This window comes from Petromyzon marinus, chromosome 3, assembly GCF_048934315.1.
Source record: "Petromyzon marinus isolate PM22_M1 ecotype Great Lakes invasive population chromosome 3, UKy_Petmar_22M1.pri1.0, whole genome shotgun sequence".
In the NCBI taxonomy this organism is placed as follows: Eukaryota; Metazoa; Chordata; class Hyperoartia; order Petromyzontiformes; family Petromyzontidae; genus Petromyzon; species Petromyzon marinus.
Window position 1 is genome coordinate 2472429 of NC_133669.1, and position 27477 is coordinate 2499905.

The following is a 27477-nucleotide window of genomic DNA, read 5'->3' on the forward strand; positions in this document are numbered from 1 at the left end:
CAAGGGGCTATAGCCATAACAAGTACGAAGAGCAATTAGTAACAGAGCATCCTTTCTCTATTTTTTTTTCCAGTGCTGTGAAAGGTTAATCTGGGAATGGCTTTGGATAGTGGGCGTGAACTACATGGACCCAATCATATATTTTGGGGTGGGTGCTACACCCTTGTAAGGTAATCTCTGTCCTGAGCACTGTGCAATATATTCGGACAACTATGAACATTAATTGAACGTCGCGTGTGACGTGTTTGAATGGTCGTTAGAGAGGCTTATTTGGGGGTTAGATCGCGTAAGTATTAATGTGTCGTTCACCCGCCACCACCCGACACGGCCAATTACGTAAACAAAACGTGCCTCGGGAGAAACCTTAAAAATTGGCCGTGTCGGGTGGTGGCGGGCAAACGACACATTTACACGTACGTGATCTAAGCAAAAAAAACACTCTATTATGAATAATAAATGTTCGCGAAAGCGTTTGGATATATTGCGTGATTCGCTTAAACTGCCATTCGAATTTGTGCAATCAGATTGAAAGCTGCGAGTAGTTGAAGTCACGTGTTGTCGGTGTACCCCCAGAGGTTAGGGATGAAATAGATACCCAAAGAGGAACTGGCCAAACATATCGAGCAAGACGCCTGATAGTGTTTTGAGATTGCCTGATGCTTTACTTGAGGTAAACATTTTTGAAGATGCTATTTTTTGTTGGTCTCTATCTGTCTAGGCATATAGCTGGAATGTATTTGTTTCCTGTGCTATTTAGCACCACCTTTGCCCAAATAGTTCCGTGAGGCTATACATGAGTGGGATACAGATGCAATTAGATGCTGATTAATTACCACTTGCTGTCTTGGGGCGGTTTACCGTGTTATGTGTTCCGATGACCTGGTGATAATCGCTCATTGTGATAGTGAGTTCAAAAACCTATCGTTCCGAATTCTACCTCAAGGTCGATATTGACTGGGTTAAGGTTGTCTGGGAGTATAATCGGTTTAAATTAGTGAGACATTCAGGCATGCTGTGTGTGCTGGATGTTCTTATTGTCGTGACTTTAACAGTTTACCCACGAAAGCCTCACCGATTCTCATAACACTTTAGCAGGTGCATCCAAGTTATCGCAGTAGGGGTTGATAATCACTCTGTATGAATGTCGTAATTTATGGTCCCATTTATATATCTCTATCAAGAAGGTTTCTTTAAGCAGAGAGCACATTCGTGCTACGACTACAACTGAGTTTAGTGGGAAATGTATTGAATAAATGTTTAGCTTTATTTGTCAAGCTACTGCTGGATAAAGGCCTCCCCATGCTGTGTTGATCACGAGGGGTGTTTGACCATACTTCACCACGCCGGTCATTGCGGATTAGTAAAGAAGGGAGGGGTGTCCATGACATGTTCAGATGTCACTCGTCACCGATGTTGACATCCCGCGATATAATTAGTATATTAATGTATATTTTTATATGCGTATAGTATATATCTGTACCGTTTCAGGACGCCCAAGAAATATCTACAGTGAGGGAAAAAAGTATTTGATCCCCTGTTGATTTTGTACGTTTGCGCACTGACAAAGAAATGATCAGTCTATAAGTTTAATGGTAGGTTTATTTGAACAGTGAGAGACAGAATAACAACAACAAAATCCAGAAAAACGCATGTCAAAAATGTTATAAATTGATTTGCATTTTAATGAGCGAAATAACTATTTGACCCCCTCTGCAAAACATGACTTAGTACTTGGTGGCAAAACCCTTGTTGGCAATCACAGAGGTCAGACGTTTCTTGTAGTTGGCCACCATGTTTGCACACATCTCAGGAGGGATTTTGTCCCACTCCTCTTTGCAGATTTTCTCCAAGTCATTAAGGTTTCGAGGCTGACGTTTGGCAACTCGAACCTTCAGCTCCCTCCACAGATTTTCTATGGGATTAAGGTCTGGAGACTGGCTAGGCCACTCCAGGACCTTAATGTGCTTCTTGTTGAGCCGCTCCTTTGTTGCCTTGGCCATATGTTTTGGGTCATTGTCATGCAGGAATACCCATTCACGACCCATTTTCAATGCCCTGGCTGAGGGAAGGAGGTTCTCACCCAAGATTTGACGGTGCATGGTCCCGTCCATCGTCCCTTTGATGCGGTGAAGTTATCCTGTCCCCTTAGCAGAAAAACACCCCCAAAGCATAAATGTTTCCACCTCCATGTTTGACGGTGGGGATGGTGTTCTTGGGGTCATAGACAGCATTCCTCTCTCCTCCAAACACGGCGAGTTGAGTTGATGCCAAAGAGCTCCATTTTGGTCTCATCTGACCACAACACGTTCACCCTGTTGACCTCTGAATCAATCAGATGTTCATTGGCAAACTTCAGACGGCCATGTATATGTGCTTTCTTGAGCAGGGGGACCTTGCGGGCGCTGCAGGATTTCAGTCCTTCACGGCGTAGTGTATTACCAATTGTTTTCTTGGTGACTATGGTCCCAGCTGCCTTGAGATGATTGACAAGATCCTCCCCTGTAGTTCTGGGCTGATTCCTCACCCTTCTCATGATCATTGCAACTCCACGAGGTGAGATCTTGCATGGAGCACCAGGCCGAGGGAGATTGACAGTTCTTTTGTGTTTCTTCCATTTGCGAATAATCGCACCAACTGTTGTCACCTTCTCACCAAGCTGCTTGGCACTGGTCTTTTATCCCATTACAGCATTGTGTAGGTCTACAATCTTGTCTCTGACATCCTTGGAGAGCTCTTTGGTCTTGGCCATGGTGGAGAGTTTGGAATCTGATTGATTAATTGCTTCTGTGGACAGGTGCCTTTTATACAGGTAACAAGCTGAGATTAGGAGCACTCCCTTTAAGAGTATGCTCCTAATCTCAGCTCGTTACCTGTACAAAAGACACCTGGGAGCCAGAAATATTTCTGATTGAGAGGGGGTCAAATACTTATTTCCCTCATTAAAATGCAAATCAATTTATAACATTTTTGACATGCGTTTTTCTGGATTTTGTTGTTATTCTGTCTCTCACTCTTCAAATAAACCTACCATTAAAATTATAGACTGATCATTTCTTTGTCAGTGGGCAAACGTACAAAATTAGCAGGTGATCAAATACTTTTTTCCCTCACTGTAAATATCCTGAGTAATAATAACAATGCAATTGCCGCAATGTTAAAGCGTTGTAGCGGAGAACAAAATGTGCTGTCCTTTTCGCCTTCGTATTCCAATTGCGCCGTTGGCACCACGACGAGGAGACGGGGTGGGTTTCCGGACATCTCTCACGGAGCAGGGCCACTCCGCGTGCTCGACAGTGGCTCGCGGTGTCGTCGACGCGCTCCTGAGACGCTTCAAGTGACCTCTATTTATCCAGACACTAGCAGGCACACACATTCCCCCTCCCCAACACTCGTGCGTCGTAGAAATGGTTGATGTTGCATGGCAATGGAATTGACATTTTTTTTATTCTCAGTGATGGAATTTAGCCAAAACGTTTTTTTTTTCTAAAACCCTATATTTTATTGAGTTATTGGTCACAAGGCTAAGACTATCAACTCACTCCATTTGAGACTCGCGTTTAACCATGGATGGCTGTCTGGATTAGAATCGAGGATCTCAGCAGTTCCAGTTGAGCGATCTGAACCCTCAGCCACCTGGCCAACTCACATTATACTCGTGCGTACGGATGTTGAACTTCTCTCGCACCGTACGTAGCCAACCGTGCCAATCGGAGGTGCGGGGGAAGGACAACAAACTAAACACAAAACGCAGCTCTACTTGTGTGTATCAGCCAGCCCTAACATTTGGCTTGCTTTCATTAGTAACTTTTGCTTACGACTGCCCGGTTTGAAGTCTTCATGGCAGGGTTCATTTACCTAATTCACAGCATAGTTTAGAACACCGGTTAACAGCAGTTTATTGACAGATACACGTGTACTTCCCGTATCTCCGATTAGCACGGTTGGCTATTTGCGGAGCAAAAGAAGTTCAACATACATACATCCGTGCTTACCTGCACGCTCATAAAAAGTTTGTACCAATTCACGAGTGTGTTAATTAGGTTCAAACTCAACCTACCCCTTTTTTTGTGTGTGACTGGATTTAAAGTCAATAGATATACCATGGAACAGAGATCGTGTTTAGTGTTTTCCTTGTGACACTTGGAGAGATGCAGAGAGAGGTGGTGGGGGGGGGGGGGGGGAACGGCAGGGACCGCGCGCTCGTGAGACAGTCCGAGTGGGGCCACACTCGAACTGCCCTCGTGACTCGTGCGGCACAACGTGCTACGGAATCGTAGGTTTCCCCTTGCCAACGCAACGGGAATATTGTCGTCATAGGTTGCACTGCGTTGGAAATTGTCAGACAACAAGAAGAAGAATTTTGAGCCCGTTCGGCAGGTACGGAAATGCAGAATTCATTGAAAGGTGATTGCGAACGAGAGGAATTCTACAAACCATGCGAATAATGAATTATTTTTTTGGGAAAATACGCCGTCATTTAGCAGTGTAGCAAGGATACTGTGAGCTTTTCCTAATGAATAACATGTGTAGCTAGTAAGTTTAAAGGTTTGATACCCCTGCATTAGGGTTACACAATGCTCCCACCATGAAGCAGAGGGGATGAGATTTATGTTTTAATTAGTAAACTTTGGACAAAACAAAGGAACGTATTTTGCATACGGTATCTTACATAAGCATCATTATTGTGCAAATTTTACCAACATTAAAAGTGAAATACTCCATTAACAATTTAAATGGAATGTGTCCATATTTAATTTTAATTAAGGACAATTTGATTTATGACCTTTCATAGCAGATATAATTAAATGAATTAATCTTTCCTATCGCTTGTCATACGAATGTCACAGTATTAAATTTGTTTGATTAACAAAAAGTGAGGTTAAATCATAATTGCAGTATATCTTTTTGTCGAGATTTGTTTTAGGGATCGGTGGTGGTGGTGACTTTACGCTGCCATATCCTTGTCATGGACCCTCAAACACCCGACAAGATTGTCACGTTTACAGATATCTTACTTTTTCGTGGCCAGTGTGTTGATGATGAGATTGTGACCGATAAAGCTCCTCCTCGCTGGAGGCTTTAAGACTTAAGACTGACTAAACCGGACCCCAACCAACGGCGACGTTTCTCTGCAACCGCTTTAAGCTTCGTCGGTGCTCGAGAATCCTCCCATGACGTCACCAACTGTCGCTACGTGTGTGGGGGGGGGTCACTCCCTCTGCTTTGTCATTCTGGCATGGATACTTTTTCATACGTGCATGATCTCAAACAACTTCGAATTGTCTCAAACAACTTCGACGAAAGCCATGTCACTGTACTTCAACGGGACTTGCTATTGGAAACCTCATTTGCCAGTAACAAAATATGATAATTGTTTTTTTACCCTTTTATCTGGCAACAAAAATGACACCGTTTTTACAAGGAGTCATGTTTACATTGACCACAATACCTGCGGTCGGAACGCAAACAAAAAACAACAACTCTGATAATGTATGCACTGTCCTTGCTACTTCAATGGGCTACTCTTAATGTGTTAGTTATATCAGTGGTTTTTGTCTTCAAAGAAGTCCTGTGAGCTTCATCCACCTGTGAGCAGTATTGGTTAGAATTTGATCAGTACATTGTACACGTAGAAATGTCTTTGTTAACATTACTATCTTGTTTCTGTGGTGTAGGGTTAATGCCTTTGGAAAAAAACAATATGTATATATAAAACCTCTGTATGGAAACATTTTTCAGTTTCACACTTATTATTTTCTTCAATAAAATATCTATGTAAATCGAGTTTTTTTCGAGAAGATTTTTAAGAAAGTACTTTTAACATATACAAACACATTTTGTCAGACAAGTGCCTTATTTTTGTGTTTTCCTATATCCGTATACGGATTTTCAGAAAATGAAATATCAAAATGCGTAGCGCTGACCCCTGCCGGCTTCAAGATGAATGTAGATGTGCACAATTCCTCATCTTTTTCTCACTGCCTCAGTGCCTGGGTGAGGCACGAGCTAACCTGAGTTAAGGACATGGTAGATTGATGCCTCTTGATGGTCCTGATCTTTTACAATAATTTAAGTTCATGAAGCGCTCCCTTAAACAATCGTTCTCAAGCCGCTATGCATGGAAAGGCGGAAATAGTTTAACATCAACCAAGGAAAGAACAAGAAGTGAGAAAGACGTTTGGAAGTAACTAAAGACAGAGGCAGACATTTTAAACAGATACGTCTTTAATCTTGATTTGAAGCTTTCGTGACTGCAGGAATCCATACTCTTTGGTCCTTTCGGTAAAGTCACGTAGGTAGAGAAATAATAGATCACGACGTTTCGATCGTAACACAAGCAATCGTCATCAGGTGGGACAACCACAGCAAGAAAAAAAACTGCTGTGGAAGAAGAACCAAAGAGTATAGATCCGTCTTTAGTCGAGATATAATTTTATATTCTTTAAACAATCTTTGTAACCATTCTCTTTTGTTTTCCATCTTGCCTTTGTCTATCCTGGCTTCCGCACTCTAGCCTGTCGGGGTGCCCCATTGCAGCTGCAGAAAAACTCGCCAAAACCCACCACGTGAAGCAGCAGCCCAGCAGCGAGGGCCTCAAATCCAGCCCGCGGTCCGACCGCGTCCTCAGGTAACGCTCGTCGCATTTGCCGGGTTCGCCTCACGGATTTTACAAACAACGTGTCTCTCCCTCTGCCGCTCCTACTGGCTCTGGGGCACTGCCTCCCATCCACCAGACTTAAGAGCGTTCCCTTTCACCTCTGACCTTGTCTGTCTTCCGCACTCAAGTTGATTCATCGACATTTATACAGGGTATGTATATATAAAAAAACAACTTTAGATATTTACGCCGCAGTTTTTCACGAGGCACAGTTTGCGTTTAGATGCCATGTAAATCCAGATTTGTGTTTACTGTGTACGCGATGTTTCCTCTGTGTGCTAATTGACGCTCGAGACACCCTTACAAATGAGGTTTTCCATCTCGAGGTGTTATCCGGGTGAAATATTTTAACTAAAGTTGTTTTATTTGCATTCATAGTTACAACAAGCCCATTGATTACCGCAGATGTTGTGTTTGTTTGTTTACATATTCATTACTGTATTTACAAATTTACACCTGTATTGTTGATTATCAGTTACCAACACTTATATACCTCTGAGGAATTATTGACAAAGTAACACATTTCTTGCAGGGAAAGTTTTCAGTCCTTCAACTAACTTTCGTTGTTGCTCAGCTAAGAAGTAGGCGCTAATGCAATTGAGCCACTGAGCGTCGTGACCAGACTACGGTTCCTCGCACACCCCCAAGTTGATTCAATTTTATAAACTTGGCAGAGTGCATGAGAATGTAGATGCAATTAAGCACGCACACCTTAAGCAGCACAATTATCTAATTAGCGTGACCTTCAAAGCGTGACATCATGCACAATTGGGCACAGGTAACATCTGTCTGTAGCTTGAGTAATTCTCAGTTAATAGTACACATTAGTGAACAGGCACACATTAGTCTGAATCTTTAATTGCATTAATTTATATGAGGGTAATTGCTGTAACCGGTCTTTTGTGATGGAACTATGCACCATTTGATGCATGATTTATTGGAGTTGGTCGTGAAAAAATTGAGTTGGCCATATTATAGCAAAGTAGATTGGTGGTGATGTAGTTAGCGAACAGTGCGCTGGGTTCCCAGCCACAGTTAACGTGACGACTGATATCTGAACCGGCCCTGGGCCCAACGCCCTTTACGAACACGCACTCCACCAGCGTGGTGAAGTATGGTCAAACAATCATCGCGGTGGAGGTCTTCATCCGACAGTGTTTTTTTAATTTAAAGAATGGCTCTAAATTATTACGTAACTATTGTAATATTTCGCACAAATCTCTGAACGTTAATTTGACTTAAGCTCATGGCCACTTCAGACCCCCAGAGGGTGGCAGGCAGAAGTTGACGTTCCCGCTCTATGCTGCCCTGCATGGCATGCAAGCGTTAGAGAACTCTGTGGGTGGATCATTGGTCACGGGGCATGTGAAGAATGTGGAGTAGCCTATTGACAGCTACATCGTGACGACACTGGCCAAGAGAAGTCGTATTCTTCTTATTCTTCTTGTTGTCGTGTGGCTGCTGATGTATACGCAGAGCAACAACTACAATCTCACATCGAGGTGGTCAGGGAGTCAGCGGAGTGTGTTGCCGTGGTGTCTCCTTTGTATTTGTGGATCGGACATTGCCACACATATTAGCCATCGTCATCATCATCATCATCAAGTGGAAACTGCCAAAACGATGAATAATAAATGGAGAAGTGTGATGGCCATCCTCGTTGATTTAGTGGCACAGGGCAGCAGAAGACAAAACTCTCTTGGCGGGGCTCACCCACCACGGTCGAGGCTCTGCGAGGATGCTGCGTGTGGCGACTGGCGCGGCCACCTGTTGAAACCGCAGCTGCCTAGCGTCAGAATCAAAATATGTATTTATACTGCACGGGGTCAGAACGTTACAACAACAAACAGTACAGAAAAAACGATATGAGTGCAAAGTATAGGAATGGTAAACAAATCACTAAAACAAAAACTTTTTATTTTATCAGGTAGAGCCCACTGAGCTATTAGCTCCTTTTTCAGAAGCGTCCTGGCCACAAATGATAGCTCACCGAAGTGGCTTACACTGCTTATCTTGATCGCACGCAAACCATAAACCCTCAGCATTGTTTCCCAGGCTACAGCTCGACAATCTCACAATCTAGGAATAGATTTTACCCTTTTAACTGGCACAAAAACTGACACCTTTATTCAAGGCATCATGTTTGCAATAACCACAACACAAGCAGTCAAAATGCAAACCAAAAAGACAACTCTGATAATATGCACTGGCAAAGGAGGTCTCATAATGTAAATCTCACAATCACCACCCGCGTTGGATAACTTTGTTGCATACGATCCTGAACAATATGGTGAGCTGAGGTATTTTTAAATAAAGTTAAATTATCATTACAGCACTCTTGACTTACCATTGGCACTTGTGCACACATCAGCAGTTTCCTTTCAAGCCTAAAAGCACTCGTTAAAAAATAGCACGGGCATGTATGTACGTATGTTGAACTTCTATTCACACTAAATGTAGCCAATGGTGCTAATTGGAGGGGCGGGGGAGTGGGGGGAGGGATATTTGAGAGATTCTCACAGCTTTGGCTCGCTCCTCGCTTACTCGTGGGACATTCTCACATGTTTTTCTCGACTTGCAAGTGCGTCAAATTACTGTTGTGTTAGCATCCCTCTCCTGGTACTTCACCTGAAAGAGTTGCCCCGGGTCCACACAATCTCATGTAAAGGTGCAGCCCTGAAATGTTGCTTCCTCACTCCACTGTTGGTGGAAGGGCCTCCGACTCGAGCGAACACCGCCAAAACGAATGCCAGTCTAGCCCTCCACGTTTGCCCAGACGCGTTCGAAGAGACGGGCATACCCACACTTTACCCCACCACACGTGACCTGCTGATCGACTAAATGTGGTGGGACCTATTTATACTGACGGGGGGGGGGGGCAGAAGTGGTGCTGGGGGCGGGGGTGCTAAGCAAAGAGTGGTTTAGGGCCTCACTCTGAGGTTTAGCTTTTTAGATGAGTTTATTTTGTTGAGATCTCGAGAGACTAGGATACTCTGATTTGCAAGAGCGACCTAGAGTGACCTGGGGCATTCGCCTGCCAGTTGGGTGCCCATGACACCAGCGCACGAAGGCCGACTATTACGGACGACGTCAGGGTACATTTTAACATCCACCGCGAGTGGAGCAGACGGAGCGTGTAATCATCCGTGATTGTTACACCAGCGCAGTATTCATCGGGGGTGGGGGGTGGTGGGTCACCGGATCCTCTGCAACGAGCGGTGGACGCGCCAGCTTTGGGCCCATGTCACTGCCCGTGGGAGCATTCGTTGAAACGAGAAATAAATGTACGACCGATGTGGCTGTCAGCAGACATCACAGGAAGCTGCCTCACACGTGACAGTCATTCTGCAAGAGCTCGTCCGCCTCGCACCGTTGTGGGAATGACCATTATAGTAATAGGGTTTTACCCTTTTATCTGGCACAAAAACTGACACCTTTATACAAGGGACCATGTTTGCGATAACCACAACACAAGCAGTCAAAATGCAAACAAAAAAGACAACTCTGATAATATGCACTGTCCTTGAGTTTGATTGGTCCACACCCGAGACGGCTTTTCTTAGAGCCTAGTCTCCACTGGTGTTGGACCAGAAGACGCCAAAAGGCGTGCAACTCAAAAACAGCACACCATCAAGAGTATTGAGAGCTCGGGGTAAGCATTTGCATTATGAGACCTCCTTTGCCAGTAACAAGATATAGTAATAGGTTTTTACCCTTTTTTCTGGCACATTTTTTGTTTTCCCCCCCACCGCCCCCTCTCCAATCACAGGCCCATGTGCTATGTTAAGCAACTGGACATCCCAGGCTACGGTGAGAGGACTAACGTGTCGCCCGTGACACCTCGCTCGAACCTCACCAAGGAGTTGGAGAAGTACTCCGAGAGTGTGTATGAATATCCGACATTCGATGTGCCCGATTTTGGAAAGTGTGCCGTACTATCCAAAGGACCCGAACGGGAGTCTTCACCGCTGACTTACACGGGTGAGTCGCGGATTCTTCGCTTCACATATGTCACTGCACCGCTCACTCTGGCCCGAGAACTGGGGTTGCTTAAATATGACGATACTATGATATAGCCTATGTATGTATGTTGAACTTCTGTTGCACCGTACGTAGCCAATCATGCTAATCAGAAGTCCAAATATAAGATCCACAATAATCCTAAGTCTGCTTTGCAAATTATCCTCATATCATAATTATCGATGCTCAAATTTGTTTTGATCAGATTAATAACACATCAGATTTCAAGGAAGTTGAAAATAATAGGAATAGAAGAGGAGTTCACAACCAACAAAACCTTTTCTACATCTAATTTTATTAAGGCTATGAACCGACAGCAGAATACTCAGAGAGAGTGTTTGAAACATTTCATGAAGACATGAGAGATGCTATCCACTTCTTCTCTATTCGCTGACTGTAAAAATACGACCTAAAGACGTTTTATCAGGTGATTGAAAAAGGGGATGCGAATAATTATTTTACGATTGTTGGTGGCATAAAAAATGACATTGGATTGAAACTCGACGATTATCTGAAACGGTCCTGGGCCTCCCTTAGATCGATTCAGCCTCAAATGAGTACCTCGCTGCGATGTGTTCAAACATCGCCACTGGGGCGACAAAGGCGGCCGGACATGGCGCTGGTCACCCACGCCCCTCACGTGCCGCGCCGGCCTTCACAGGTCCCACGGCACTTGCCACAAAATTTCTGTTGAGGCTACACGGGATGCCGTCGCCTTTTATCCGCGTGCGCAGGTGACCACTACGTCAAACCGCTGGCTTCGTGCAGCCCGGCGGACAGCGGCTACCCGCCGAGCTGCAGCCAGCCGGCCAGCTTCGACTACATCCACGACGACGAGGCAGCTCACATGGCCGCGACAGCCATCATCAACCTGTCCACGCGCTGCTGGGAGTCGCCGCAGCCGCTCTTCAGCCGCAGCCAAGAGCTCACACCCACGCAAGTACGTCGCCAACACCTCCTCGGCCTAACGACGTTGCATCCTGCGGTGGCGGGCTGTTAACTACCTCGCCTCTGTCCAGCCAGCATGATAAAGTGGTTCACCGCAGCTATTTGATGGGCAGGTCGAATAGCTGTGGTGCGGCACCATGGTGGCGAGATGTTTACTCCCTTGCCTAATGTGCAGGAGGTCGTGGGTACCGATCCCGACCCTGACACCTGAATATTTTGAATTTGCATGTTCTCCCCGTGGTCGCGTGGATTTTTCTCCGGGTCCTCTGGTTTTTCCATCCACATTTAGAAACATGCGTTGGCTGCAATAAATTGCCACGTGAAAAAACACGTATTTGAGCGAGCATTTGTGGCCAGGTCGCTTTTTAATCAAAATAAAAATTAGTTTTTAGTTTATTTGGGTTAATAGCCCACTTTCAAGCAACTGCTGGATAAAGGTGTTTCCATAGCTGGATCGGCCATTGGTTTTGTTTGACCATACTTCACCACGCTGGTCAGTACGGGTTGGTGAAGGAGGGGGCGCTGATGTTAATTAAAACCCCCACCACTCCACCAAAGAACCATGAATAATAACAATATCTAATTCTTGCATTTATGTTGCATCTATAACGTAACAAAATGTCTCAGAGAAGTTTTTTTTGCCCAGAGGACCTCCTAATGGCAGGTTATCGTTGCGTGGCACAGGGTGATCCAGGAATAACGTGCCTGAGAGTGGAATAGAGTACTGTGTTCATCGTCAGGGGTTAACTGCCACAATGTAACCGAGGGCAAATTGGCTCCCAGAGTGTGAGTGCGGTGTTATTCCCGTGAATTGAAACTGAAATGCTTCATCAATATGGAAATAATGAATTTCTTACTGGAAACTGAAACATAAGTAGTAGTATAATATTGAAAAAAAGTACAATTTCGATGAAAGAGAGCTGGTCACCAACTGGGATTTCAACTCACCCCAACCACCGCACCAGCTAGCCGGACTGCACTGTTGCGCGGACGTACATTTGTGCAGCCGAAACAAACGCTCAAAGACTGCACAGATCCATAATAATGCTCCACAACAATGCGCAATAGAGTTTCAGTCTTTTTATTTATTTAAAATACGTCATTAACATTGCGGACGACTCTGCATAGAACTAATGAACGACTCGTCCGCAGAGGATTCTCTGGCGTCGGTAACAAACCGCTGCAATTGTTATCATAATTATGATTCCTTTTTCGTAAAAAAAAAAATAATGTCTTGCGCAGAGTCAGCCGCTGGACATGGGCGAGAGAGGCAGCATGGAGCTCGGCTTGAGCCAGAACCGCGAGCTGGTCGGTGGAGGCGGTGGCAGCAGCTTGGTGGGCTCGCCAAGCCCGTACTCCCTGCACAGCCCTGGCGCCAGCCTCCTGGGCGGCGGGGGGCGCGCCTGCCTGCTGGCCGACGCTCACAACCCGTGGGACACCCCCGGGGACTACCCTCCCCACACGGGGAGGCCCATGGAGGCGGAGCCGCAGAAGGAGGTACGCAGTCCGTTCTCCTGTAACGCGTCGGTGTAGCGCGAGGCGAATCGGATGTAACGCGACGACTGCATTAGGGAACACGTTTATTTTTATTTTTTTTACGCGGATGAAAATTGGGCACAACGCGATCCAGTGAACGGAACTACGTCGTGCGAGTAGGAATAAGCGGACCTGCGGCTGCCTTGGCGTAGCGTCGCACAAGGCGGGATGCTGCTGGATGCTTCTAGATGCTACCCACGCACCCTCAGTCTTTGTTCAGCCTGCATATGCATCTCACGTGTTATCGCGGGCGTTATAGGAGAACGGACCGCAATATAGCTACACCACTGAATGCACAAATGGAGAACTAAAAACTCTCCGGTAGTCTGCGACTTGTGGTCATCCAAAACAGAACGCACAACATATAACGACGCAATGGCTCGATCAACAAATATGAAGGAGACATCACAGCGATACACTCCGCTGCTCTTGACGCGCTTATCTGGCTTGACCACCTGAATTTGAAATTGTGGTGGTTGCTCTGCATCTACATCAGCCGTACGAAAGAAGAATGCGCAGGATACACGGTTGGGGTGAAGTGGGAGGGGGGGGGGGGTGGTGCGTGATGAATCAATTATAAATTAATCTTTCTGTGTTGTGTTGACTGCAGAGGAAAGTACACATACAAATCATCATCTGCCATGATCCATCCACTGCTGGATGATGGCCTCCTAACTCAGATTGTGTTGCTCCATCCCGTCGGTAGACATGCTCTTGGACACGTTGCAGTCTTTGGCTGCCACTCCGTCATTATTCTCGGTCATTGTTCTCCGTCATTGTTCTCCATTATTGTTCTCTGTCATTGTTCTCCGTCATTGTTCTCCGTTATTATTCTCCGTTATTATTCTGCGTTATTATTCTCCATCATTGTTCTCTGTCATTGTTCTCTGCCATTGTTCTCCGTTATTATTCTGCGTTATTATTCTACATTATTATTCTCCGTTATTGTTCTCGACCATTGTCCACCGTCCTTTCTAGCGATGCGTCCTGCCCAAGCCCGCCTATGTTTCTTAACAGTTTGGATAACGTCATTAACCTGCGTGTTCTCCAAGCCAGATGTTCCTCTTTCTCTCTCTCTCGACGTAATTCCAAGCGTGCATCCTTCCTTGCTTGTATGTATGTATGTTGTATGTATTTTGAGCTCCTTTCGCACCGTACCAAGCCAACCGTGCTACTCGTAAGTGCACGGGGAGGGACAACAATCTAGTGTCACTAAATGATGCTGCTGCTCTATGACCACACCAGGTTGAAGACTTGCCAGATTTTATGGAGGAGAGGAGATATTCAAGAGAAATCAGCTTACGAGGACCCAAAGTGAAGAATGGTCATTGTAAAGATGGCAAGAAAGAGATTATTGCGTGAGTACTTATTTTTGTAATAACCAAAGTTACCCTGGTCACTGCAATCGCCCGCTTTCACATCCAATAAAAAAAACCTGTGCAGAAATTACCTATAGAGGGGATAGCCCAAGTTGGCATTGCATAAGCTGTAGTTTTATTTCAAATTCTCCTCTTTATTTGGATGAATGAAGTGTCCTAGATATCAACAATCTTGCAAATTTTACGGCAATTATCACACTTGCCATGACAAGCTCTCCATTGTTGCGTGTAAGTGCACTTCGATTGTCACACTCGGCTTGGCAAATATTGGTACCTGACTGAAAGCTTCGAGGCCTATGGACAGATGGGGATGTATTTTGACCAACTGAAGTATATGGGTGCTCTTTGGACTGACGATTTAGCACAATACTGGCATCACACCTGAGTATCATGTATATCATTCATATCGGAGAGTCTCATTAGCCTAATAGACTAGCAAAGCGCTGGTACCAAGCACCTTTTAAGATATGCACTAATAATAATAGTTTAGATTGATCACGCGCACAGCTTTCCCTCACTCTCGAAGAGAGAGGACAACTCATAAGCCACGAGGAACCAGAGACAAGCGTGGAGGCAGCCACGCGATGAGCAGGCGCCGACATTTACCCACGCTCTGCGGCCCTCTATATATGTGCGAGGAAATCTGATGGCTCGGAGAAAACCAATGCGTACGAGGGGGAAACACTCTATCCCATACAGACGGAATAGGTGGAGTACACATTTATTGCCCTGTATACTCCTGGCGAGCCAGGGCATAGCACCACGACACCCATGGAAAGGGAATTTCACAACATATTTGTGTGGTAATCCACCAACCCTCACCTCCACAGTGCTGAATTACAGGTGTGCGCCACCACCACCACCACAAGATGGCGTTGCTAGGACAATTCCCTGGCCACCTTTGTCTCACAAGCTATAACTTTGGCGCAATGCACCAGGTCCTAATTATGAGGCTGAGTCAACCAAAAGGTGACTCAGACCAAGTTGAGATAGCAGTGTTTACTAGTTTTACGCATGTCTAAAACTTGTACTGAATCATGATAAACTGGCCGCTAAGAAGGCATGATAGGTTCAGCTCAGATTGTGTACCAAACAATTTTTCGTGCATACACTGAGGATGTCCTGCAGGAGGGGCCGTATAAAATCAGGGGTCAAAAATCATTTTTTTGAGCGCAGCCCCCAGTGAGGATCTGCTAGCTTCCTACAGGCCATGGAAACTTTGTGGCCCTTGGGCAGTAGGTTGCACACCCGGGAGGTTACACACCCGGCTCCAGATGTTCCTCTGAAAGAAGGAGCACATTGAGGAAGGAGCGTGGAAAAGAGATGGCATCATCTGCCACCTTTTGGCAGAATGGTGGGAAAATACTGGCATTAACGTCGCTCGTGATTCATCCATTTCTCCATGCCTGCTTTCTGTGACAGCGCCTAACATAGAGGAAACATCGGTTAAGTCCAAAAGAGGGATTTGGTCCACTCACTTGATTGAGTCTGTGGAGCTTTGCGTGTTATCTCGGCGGATGCATAGGTGTCCTCCAAGTACTCCAAACACTCATAACCGGAATTGGTCAAAATCTCAACACTGAATCATCTTAAACATTAGTTTTTAGGCTTTCCTGGGTAAATACTAATTACTTTATACTTTTGCATACCTCGGTGTTCGTGCTACTTGTTGCGTGACCACATCGAGGAGAGATGATTGTATGTAAGATCGCATACACACAAGGTCGCCAAGCTCCCTCACTATTTCACTAGATGAAAAATTTTGCGAGAAACCTTAGCAAGCTGTGCGTTGTCGTTTTGCGTCTCCTCGGCAAAAGGCGTGCACGCCAGTCGCCTACATGGTTTGGGCTGCCTGTGTGAATCTTTAACTATTTAACTGTCCTTAGCTTTATCACCGGGGATGGAATTCAAATTTAGAAATGGTAGTTTTCAGCCCTCCTTCTATGCACATGCCCTTCTCAAAAGCGCATAGAAGCATGCAAATGGAAGCACGTTTTCTGGAAATATCGCATATATCATTTGCCAAGGTCTTCGTTTCCTAAAGTCCTTGTCACGTGTACTCTTTGTCGGACCTTCATCTGATGCTTTGGGTGGCATTCAAAGTTCATGTATGTAACAATGGATGGACTCGCCCTGGGTTGTGGGCGCTGAGCAAGGCGACTTTACGTTTCGCTGTGCACCTGTTCGTTCCACCTCACGGGGGCTGCCAACAGCCGGGCCCTCGGTCCCTGGCTTTAAGACATCAGCTAGCGAGCGCCTCCACATTCCTTGCTCAGCTGTGTCATCTTGAATCTAAGCTACGTGCCAGCGCAGCCTGCCTTCGTACATCTGAAAGTGTGGTTACCAGTTACCTGGTTTGTATCCACTGATTATTTCTAGGGCCCCTAGCAAGAAGCCGAGATGCTTGCTGGCAGCGTTCTAGTAAAACATTCAACCGTTCTCTTATGTGTATTTAACTTTCAAACAGTTCATTACCAACTGAGAAAATAGGCCTTGACCTGTACCCAAGAACAAGAGATGATTTGGCCAAGCAAGAATGAGCGAATTATACTTAGAAACGTACACGTATATCGACGCACAGATTCAAGTTTAAATGCCATTTTCTGGTGGTAGAATCATGTTTGTTTTTTGGCAGTTGCCCAACTCCAGGGTGTGATGGAAGTGGCCATGTCACTGGGAACTACGCATCACACAGGAGGCAAGTGTCACCTGTAGGGTACCCAACGTAAACCAACGGAGAAACCGAACAGCACAACCACAACCATCGTCATCGTCACACTCACTGTCGCCCACCCCGTCACTGTCCTCCTATTGCCATTGTCATCGTCATCACCATCATTCAAAATTGCAAACTGCATAATTTGCAAACTGCTGTGCATATTATATTGACTTGTTCATATGTTAACATTTTGGTGTTCTGGTTCAAATTTGATATCTGTGCATTTAAAACTGTCATGTTAATTAAATGACCAAGCAAACTTATAACGATTCTTCGAGGAATGGGATGGATCCATCAGCCAACAAGCCAAATGTAGATTATATCCAAATCCGACTTGATCCACTGTACCCACAGCTGAATATGAGCACTTCTGATTCTCAGTATGATGACAAGAGTAATGAAGTGTATTAAAACGGTAACCTTAGTACCTTTCTAAAAATACACATACAAATCTAGAATACTTTAATATGCAGCTAACATCTAAAACCACATATACCATGACATGATACTGTACACACATTGTACACAAACACTCAAACACAGGTCATGGACATTGATATTACATAAAACAAACTTGTACTTTCATTTATATATGGTGTGGTTCCTCTTATTTATTATGAAGTGGGGTATGGCTTTATAGTTATGTTTACACAATTCTAAGACGAGAAATTGCACTTGAATAATTTCTAATTATCCATGAGCCATGTTGGTGGTCCTAGTTTACTCTACACCACACCATAGGTGTGCTGGATATGGGGCAATGATAAGACCATGTACAATAAATTATTTAAAGACTGACGTAAATATTTTACATCCCCCAAGGCTCATTATATTTATCGCGAGAGCTCACGATGATGTGAAATCGATACGAAGGACTCTCCTAGCCCAGTTCGGACATGCGAAGACACGGGTGAGACGAGACGATTTTATTTTTGTCCCGCCCTTCTTTGCAGACGAATGTGGGGAAAGCAAAGGGTCTTCAGTCTGTGCTCCTTGTGTGCTCAACGCGTCTTGTATTCATCAATGCGACCCCCCCCCCCCAGTGAATTGCACCGCTCCGTCTCTACGCATAATTAGCAAAACCTCTCCCTCTCCGGAGACAAAGGTGGATGATCAGATGACAAGTTACAAACAGTTGTTGTTTTTTTAAATAGCAAATGTGTGTTTAGTTATTTATTTCCAGTGCGTGGTGCGGTGGTGAGCTTAACCACGATTCCCAAAATACCATTCCTTGGCAACAGCTGGCAGCGCCGCCATTTTGTGAGTGGTGTGGTTGACTGACTTGATGGTGGCGGCTGCTTCTGTGGGGGGTCTGGGCAGCAGCTGGGAAGCCAGGGGGGTCAGGGGGTCAGGCAACGCCAGTCCAAGTGATGCACTGCAATTTTTATATCTTCGGGCAAAAGAATATCGTGCAGTTGGAGAACGCCCTGTAGCAGAAAGGGGTAATGCACCCTCACTTTTTCATGGGTTTGATTCCTGTTTCAGGAAAATAATTCAAGGTGTTATGTCTATCGCATTTAAACATTACTTAATACATAAAGCCTTCATTAACGTCTGCTAAGCATTAATTCCATACTAAAGTTGTTTTTTTATTGTAAATAAATTGTTAGCCCAAGTGTGTCATCCTTAGCCATGATCTATTTACTGCTGGATGAAGGCCTCCCCAATCCACCACCATCTCTCACGGTCCTGTGATGCAGAAATCCACCTCGCTCCTCGCACCGGCTGATTCCAGTGCTCCACCTCCACAGTGGTGCCCTCATGGGCTTGGTCGTTCCTCGGTAATCAGACGCGAGCCCATCTCGTTACCGTCTCGTCGAAGCCCTCTGACCGTAACAGTAAATATGGTGTCTCTAATTTGCGTTTGATGTCCGATCCATGGGTGTCTTTTTCCATCTCTCTGTGCTATCCCATGCTTCTTTATGCACTCTCCAGCTTTTGTTACATTCTCTTAGTCAGTGCCCATGTTTCTAACCGTGGTCTGATCCCTCTATGTGTTGCACAATACAATGCGATACAACTTATCATACGTATAGGCAACTGCATCTCAATACGTTGTACAGAAAGTAGGACCTCTGGATCACAGGTTACACAGGGAGAAATATATATATGTATAATACAAAGACAAAGTTCCCCCGTATAGCCTTATCAGACTGTTGGGGAAAGTGCTGTTAGCAAGCACCTATGATGGCCGGCACAGCACACGAGGGGGTGGGTGAAAGAACACACACAAACGCACGTCTTATATACATACAATAATTGTGGTCAGTGATGGACAAAAGAGAAGATATAATCATTCATCCTAAACTTAAACAGCAGTAGTAGGCAGTCAGCAGCATGGATGGCTGAGGAGAGAACATTCCAGATTATAGAGCAGCAGCAGAGAGTGACCTCTGACTTATCAGAGGTCGTCTCAGGGTTTCAAGAAGAGGCTCTGGTTGCAAGAGTGGAGATCACACCCGGCCAGGATGAAGTGAAGGCAGTGAGAGCGGTCTTGTAGTCGATTTATACCACTGGATTGAGAGCCATTGAAGGGTAATGAGGATTGGGGTGATGCGGTCTTGATTACGAGCGCGGGTGAGGAGTCTTGATGGACGTGAGGCCGTAGATGAGAGCGTTGCGGCTCAACGCAGTCGCTGGGGAAAAGAAGTGGAGGATGCGGGAGTTGTTTTGTGTAGGTAGGAGGTACAGCGTCCTACAAACCTGAGAGATGTGGGAGGAGAGAGGCAGGAGGTCTTTGAATAAATGAGGACTCCAAGATGTTCTTCATATATTTTTACTCTTCCCCCAATTCATCCCGTCCGTGACTATCAGTGTCGCGTCGTAAGACAAAGCGTGCGTTCAAAATCATCGGAAGATGTTTTTATACTGAAGGAATCCGATGAGCTATAGAGCTCTTTTTGTCACAGATGTCCAGTCGGGGTGGGTAAGAACGTTAGAACCTCTCGTGTTAGAGAACGGCCCACAGTAAGAACGTTACAACCTCTCGTGATAGAGAACGAGCCACGGTAAGAACGTTACAACCTCTCGTGATAGAGAATGGCCCACGGTAAGAAGGTTACCACCTCTCGTGTTAGAGAACGGCCCACGGTAAGAACGTTACAGCCTCTCCTGTTAGGGAACGGGCCACGGTAAGAAGGTTACAAACTCTCATGATAGAGAACGGGCCACGGTAAGAACGTTACAACCTCTCGTGATAGAGAACGGGCCATGGTAAGAACGTTACAGCCTATCGTGTTAGAGAACGGGCCACGGTAAGAACGTTACAACGTCTCGTGTTAGAGAACGGCCCACGGTAAGAAGGTTACCACCTCTCGTGTTACAGAACGGCCCACGGTAAGAACGTTACAGCCTATCGTGTTAGAGAACGGGCCACGGTAAGAACGTTGGAACCTCTCGTGTTAGAGAACGGCCCACGGTAAGAACGTTACAATGTCTCATGTTACAGAACGGGCCACGGTAAGAACGTTACAATGTCTCATGTTAGAGAACGGGCCACGGTAAGAACGTTACAACCTCTCGTGTTAGAGAACGGGCCACGGTAAGAACGTTACCACCTATCGTGTTAGAGAACGGCCCACGGTAAGAACGTTACCACCTGTCGTGTTAGAGAACGGCCACGGTAAGAACGTTACAGCCTATCGTGATAGAGAACCGGCCACGGTAAGAACGTTACAACCTCTCGTGTTAGAGAACGGCCCATGGTGAGAACTTTACAACCTCTCGTGATAGAGAACGAGCCACGGTAAGAATGTTACAGCCTATCATGTTAGAGAACGGCCCACGGTAAGAACGTTACAACGTCTCGTGTTAGAGAACGGGCCACGGTAAGAATATTGCCACCTCTCGTGTTAGAGAACGGCCACGGTAAGAACGTTAGAACCTCTCGTGATAGAGAATGGCCCACGGTAAGAACGTTAGAACCTCTCGTGTTAGAGAACGGGCCACGGTAAGAACGTTACAACGTCTCGTGATAGAGAACGGGCCACGGTAAAAACGTTAGAACCTATCGTGATAGAGAACAACCCACGGTAGCAGACAAATACGACTCTCGGAGAGCAGCACAGCCCTTCGTGTTATAGAGAACAGGCCACGGAAGCAGATAGACACGTTTACTAAAAGTATGTTTTCACAAAGCCCCACTGAGTCTCAACACTTCTTTCAGGAGGGTCCTGCAGTTAGAGGGCACCGGTGTATTGTGTGTTTCCCGATTAAGTAATACGCGAGTATTTTTAAAATTTGGTCATGTTGGACCATGATGCCAGCACACGATGGCTGACTCTTTTTTTTCCAAAAGACATCACGCGATCTGTAATGTTCACTGTAAAGCAGACGGCACGTATTTGTATGGTTAATACGCCCGCACGATTAACCAGGACGGCCTCTCCGGTTCCAACCTTGAACCTCTGAAACAAGCTGGTAACTGAACCATGTGTCACTGCTCCGGCATAACGGAGCTGCCTCTAACAATCCCACCAAGTCATCAGTGCCCCCCCCCCCCCCACATTCGAAGGCAGGACTTCCCCAGCCGCTCAGCATACGAGAGGAACGTTCGCCACGTCGACAGTCAAAACTGATCTCTTAATTATCTGAGCTGCAGTTGATCACATTTCAGCGGGGTGCAGTATTTATGATGTGACGGGGGGGGGGGGGTGCTTGTGAAGTCGTTGACGCCTGGGCTGAGACCATCAATTCGCCACACCTGAGCGACGATCCGGTTTAATCACAGGGCAAGCTGCCTGGGATTCGAACCCAGGATTCTCGGCGGCTGGCAGCTCTTGAACCCTCTTGGGCGATGCGTGTGAAGCATCGCCCCCGCCAGTGTCCGCCCTCCGTAACGACTGCGGCTCCAAGCGAACGATGCTTGCCACCTGATCCGTGCTCGTGTGTGTCACCATTGGGCTCACGCGAGGGTTCTAGTTAAAACCGTGAACATTATATATTATATATAAAATTATAAATTATATATATAATTATATATATATATATATACGTGAGCAAACCCAATTAATTATTCATCTTCTCCGCGCCGCTTCACTATTTTAATGTCCCACCGTTGCAGGATTTACGTCGGGTAAAAAAACGACACGCACCGGCAACACTGCCACGTTTTACTGTAAAGCTTAAGGTGAGGTAGTATATAGTGTATTTATACAGATTACGTTACAAGATAGACACTGTAAATGTGTGTATTACATGAACATATTGTGTGTATATATATGAAGACACGTAACATACTCTTTGGGTCTTTCGGTGAAGTCACGTAGATAAAAACAAATTACGACGTTTCGATCGCAACACAAGCAATCGTCTTCAGGTTACTATTTTTCTATCTACGTGACTTTACCGAAAGACCCAAAGAGTATGAATTCCTGCAGTCACGAAAGCTTCAAGTCAACACAGAAAATACTCATACGAAATACATGTACATATAGAGACATATTTATCACATATACTCTGATCCATGAACACACAACAGTCCTACAATTAAAACTCCTATTATCTGTGCCCCGTATTACCCAACCCTTCCTATGCCGTGCCAGTTAACAATTGGGCTTTGTGGTTAAGAAGACATAGTAGTCACAAATGGGTTGCACTGCTTTGCAACATAATAAGAGGAATTATATACAGTACACAACAATAATGACGGTGGCCAGATCTTTCAAAAAAAGATCTCTGAGCTCACCAAATCCAGTCTCGGTTAATGTTTTAAAGCTGGTTTGAAACTGGTTGCCAGGCCATCGTTTCACGAGCGTCGAGACAAAGGCGGCAGGACTTGCGGCCGAGAAGACTCGGAGCATCGTTGGAAGACAGAGAAAGCAACATCCGCACAGCGTTATGCAGTCTATTCAATCTCGGGTTTGAGATTTAAAGATAACGCCAGGTTATCGATCTCGGGTTTGAGACCTCCGCTGCCAGGCTCGGCTCGGGCTGGACAAGAGCAACAGAGCCCCGGGTATGGGAACTCCTTTCCCTCAATGCCCTCCACAGCCAACCCCCATTGCTCACGAAGAGTCGAGGGAATGGAGTGTTTAATGGAATCAAGTACACCCCGGCAGGTGCTTTGTATTTGTGGGGATGCTGATAGCGAGGTCACATTATCGTGACGTGATCCAGCTTCAGCAGCGGAGTCTCCAACTCCTTCTCAGTGGGCAGTAATTTACCAGGTTGCAAGGCATGCGCTAACAACTACACCACCGATCACCCCACATACAGCGTGTACATAAAAACGCGTACATACATAAAGACACGCACGTACATGTAATTGTGCCCCACACATACTCGTGCTCAAGCGTAACTCTGTGTGCCGTAAGTGCCAAAAAGTCATCGCACTTGCCCACCCTCCTTGCCAGTTGAAAGAGCCTCCACCTGTGTGGCTGGCCACAGAAACGTCCTTGGATCTGACGGGGATCTGGAAAATGGATCTGGATCCAGGAGATCCCAGCAAAGCCACAGACCTGGATCCATCCCATTCCTAACGATGTAATACGTCAGCCAAGATATAACTTCAAAAGGAGTCATGTTAATAAATACCCCCTCAATGGGATTTTTTAAAGTAAACATAGATTACTTTCCATTTGCATCAGATACATTTATTGTCACCTATACAATAGCACAATTACATATTAACGAATACTATACGACAATATTTCATAATGTAAAGGAGTATTTCAACTTTATGACTAGTTGTAATCGAAGCACAGATTTTTATTTATTTTATACGTCTGTTAATGTTTCCCATCTGTTAATGTAGGGGCAAACTGCAATGAATAAAGTAAACAATGTAGTTGTATTTACAGTCTCTCTGGCTGCCCACTGGCAGACAAGAACATCAGGAGCATTATCACCTCCAACACTCAAGAGTTAAAGTAAGTCTGTGGACCTTCTGTAATTGTACATGTAATACCACAGAGAGAAAGCAATAACACGTATCTTAATGGGCTATGCTGTTCCATTATACACACCTCTGTCTACGCTGCAGTGTTGTAATAATTTATTGTAACTGAAACCTTTTTGCACTGCGTAGGGGGCATGTCCTCATCCAGTAATGTGATTGAAATGGGAATATGCGTTATATGTAATTAACAGATGTTATTAACATATATAACAACTTTATCTACAAAGTTATTTTCGGGGGTAGGTAATTGTAGTTATTTAAAGGTGGGAATGTAGATTGTGGTGGTATATTTAACATGTAATGTTTTTTAAAATATTTTACTCAAAGATGAAACTCCTCTATATTATGGTTATAGCGACAACAATTTGCATAACTTGTACGATTGTGTGTGTGTGTAAACGAACAGACACACGTTGTCGATAGATCTCCAGCAACCAATATGCATCCTGAATGTTTAAGGCCATTCGCCAAAACAAGAAAATCCACACTGGCACGCATGGCATTTGCTAGATACATCTTAAAGAAAAATCCCAACATAATGTACATTGCAGGAACAACGTGTTATGCCACTCAGACTTGAGTAATCATGTTAGCATAATACAAATAATACATTTATACCATGCCCTTCATACGAGACCCAGTCTAAAGCACCGTATATTATACACATCCTACACACTTGTGTTCACACCGCACTCAACTGACAGAAATGCAAATTCACCCAGGTAATGCATTCAAGCACTGATCGCACTTCTCGTAAACAATATGCTGATTAAACATTCCTTAATAAAGGGCCGTATTTTTTTGTGCCTGGCTTCAAAAACGAGACATAGAGTTGCGTGACCGCAGTTGTCGAGGAAGATGCGTCCGAAATATGAGAGCAAATTTGACCGAAGCGCTGTCACTAACAGGGGCTAGATGGGTTTGGAAGGACTGTCAAGAGGTAAGAGTTTTCTGATTGCAGTGCCTGAGATGGTCCGTACAGAGTGATGAGTTCAGTCAAATATTCATTTACAAATCCATTTTAGCGTCAAGATAGGTTGATGTGTTATTTCACTGGAGGCAAATAAAGTTGCATGATTTGGCATTACGATCACATTTCCTGACTCGGCAAATGAGTCGAGCGGCTTCACGTGGAACGTGTTTTAGTTGGTGCTGAGTTGAGTGAGCAAGACCACAATTGTAACACACTTCAGTTGGGATATTAATCGGCATTGTTCTACTCAAGGCTGGATGAACTCATGCGTTCATGGGGCATTTCTTCAGGTTTTCTATCAAGGAGTAACCTTTGGTAGGCAAATGCTACGTACACACGCAACGGTTTTGTAGGAGTATAGGATGTGATTTTGGAGTCAGTGTTAACGGACATGATTTTGTGATGAATTTAATATTAATGAGAATAGGGTTTCCCCTTTTTTCTGGCAACAACACAGCTGTGTGAAGATGTTAAAACACCAAACTGAAACCTTTCACAAGGAATCATGTCCGCATTAACCACAATACTTGTGGTCAGAATGCAAACAAAAAACATACTCTGATAATATATGCATTGCCTTAGAAACTGATTGGTCCACACCAGAGACAACTTTCTTTTCTACACAATAACGCGTTCAATATAAAACCATTAAAAAGATAACGTCACATCAATATATAAATCAGCTTTGACAGCTGCTACAGACACTGCAGGGTATTTCATTCACACTTCCCTTGCAGCGCTATTGCGAAGATGCCTAATGAAGTGATTTGTTTACAATCAAGTGATGTTTGCAATAGCTTAGAACTTATGTACTGTTCACCAAATGTGAACACTAAAATAGTGGTAAATGTCCCCTTTTTTTGGGTGCTTGTGAATAACTTTATTCACGCCTCCATCATCATCATCAACCTACCTCTGCTCCAGCAAAGCCGCCGGGTCGGTCAGTCAGCGTGCAAAGCTTCTCCACATTCCTTTATCTTCTCAGGTCTGCTCTAGTTGCATCATGGGACTGTGAGCCATGGTGACGGCTCTGTGACGTCTTCATCTAGCAAGGGCATCATACATCGTGGCTGATGTGATGATGACCGATGATGACGATCATCATTATCATCACATCAGCTTCTCGCCAAACCACTTAATCAGTAGCGTGAGGGGGCCCTGCGATTACTGGCGAGTCCGTCAGGGGCCACTCGTAGACATTGTACCACATGGTGCATCGCTGAGCACACCCATAGAGCAGGTTCATGATGATGAGCCACAGTTCGCGGGCTTTCAGATGCACTTCTGCGGCTATCTGGAACGCTTTTCCTTCCAATATTAGGAAGCCACTGGAGCTATGCACTTTTCAGTCATCTAGATTGAAAACTAATTTCTTTTTAACTGCTTTTTGTGTTTAGTGCGTTGTCCTTCCCCCGCACCTCGGATTAGCACAGTTGGCTAGGTATGGTGCGAAATAAGTTCAACATACGTACATACACAGTTGTCCTTTAAATATCAAGGCTTTTTCAGTACAGCCCTGCTTGGCATGTCTGGTCAATTATTTATTGAGTATTTCACAGGTAGGGTATCCTCAGAATTAACACATGCCTAAAGGGAGATAATTCAGTGTATCTGCACATACAAGGCAGCATCCAATTGGTGTACTGCCTCCTACATGTGTCTCACAGATGGGTCCCTCTGGCATGCAAAAGAGAACACACGATCCGCTAACCCCACCTCTAGACCACCACATTGCAGGCGTCCGCTACCATGGTCAACTCTCTCAATGGGCTGTCACGTGGTTAAAGAACATCAAACAATTAAATAATACACTGGCGTCGATGGCGTCACAATGGCAAGAACGTCTGACGTAATGAGATATGTTTTGACTTAAAACTTTGGTGACTGCAGGAATTAATATTCTATGGTTATTTTGGTGAAGTCACGGCGGTAGAAAAAAAAATAACAATAAAATAATAAAAGTAAAGTGAATAAAAAATATCACGACGTTTCGATTTCAACGCAAGCGGTCGTCATCAGGAAGAGGGAGATTAGCCTCTGAGGGCAAGCTGTTTATAAAGGTTTAGAGATGGGCGAGGCAGCTAATGTTAATGTGGGAGAAAGCTTCGACACCCGCAGTATGTCTACACCAATTACTTTCCTGTAGACAGAATGGCTTATTGAGCCATCTAGTCTCTTTTTTATTAGGACATCCAAGAAAGGTAGCATGCCATGCTTTTCTACCTCCATGGTGAATTTGATTACATAAAATCCGTGATCTGGTTCCGTCTGTAAAATATGTGATTCCGGACATACAGTACTCTGGCGTCTACAAACTAAGTTGCCTCTGTGGTAGTAGTTATATTG

At 44.9% G+C, this 27477-nt stretch overlaps 1 protein-coding gene across 24 annotated transcripts in view; it reads left to right on the plus strand.

The window, feature by feature from the left end:
• The window catches only part of LOC116951355 (myelin transcription factor 1-like), a 291238-nt gene that overhangs the window by 237403 nt on the left and 26358 nt on the right, over nt 1-27477 (plus strand). For 16 of the 24 annotated variants that reach the window (XM_032970065.2, XM_032970058.2, XM_032969992.2 and 13 more), the window contains 7 exons: nt 6515-6628; nt 10428-10639; nt 11413-11618; nt 12869-13123; nt 14408-14520; nt 17177-17239; nt 24061-24129. In XM_032970065.2, coding sequence (XP_032825956.1) covers nt 6515-6628; nt 10428-10639; nt 11413-11618; nt 12869-13123; nt 14408-14520; nt 17177-17239; nt 24061-24129 — 1032 coding nt within the window. The remainder of the gene's footprint in view (nt 1-6514; nt 6629-10427; nt 10640-11412; nt 11619-12868; nt 13124-14407; nt 14521-17176; nt 17240-24060; nt 24130-27477) is intronic. The other 8 variants (XM_032969973.2, XM_032970011.2, XM_032970049.2 and 5 more) reach the window with 3 other exon arrangements.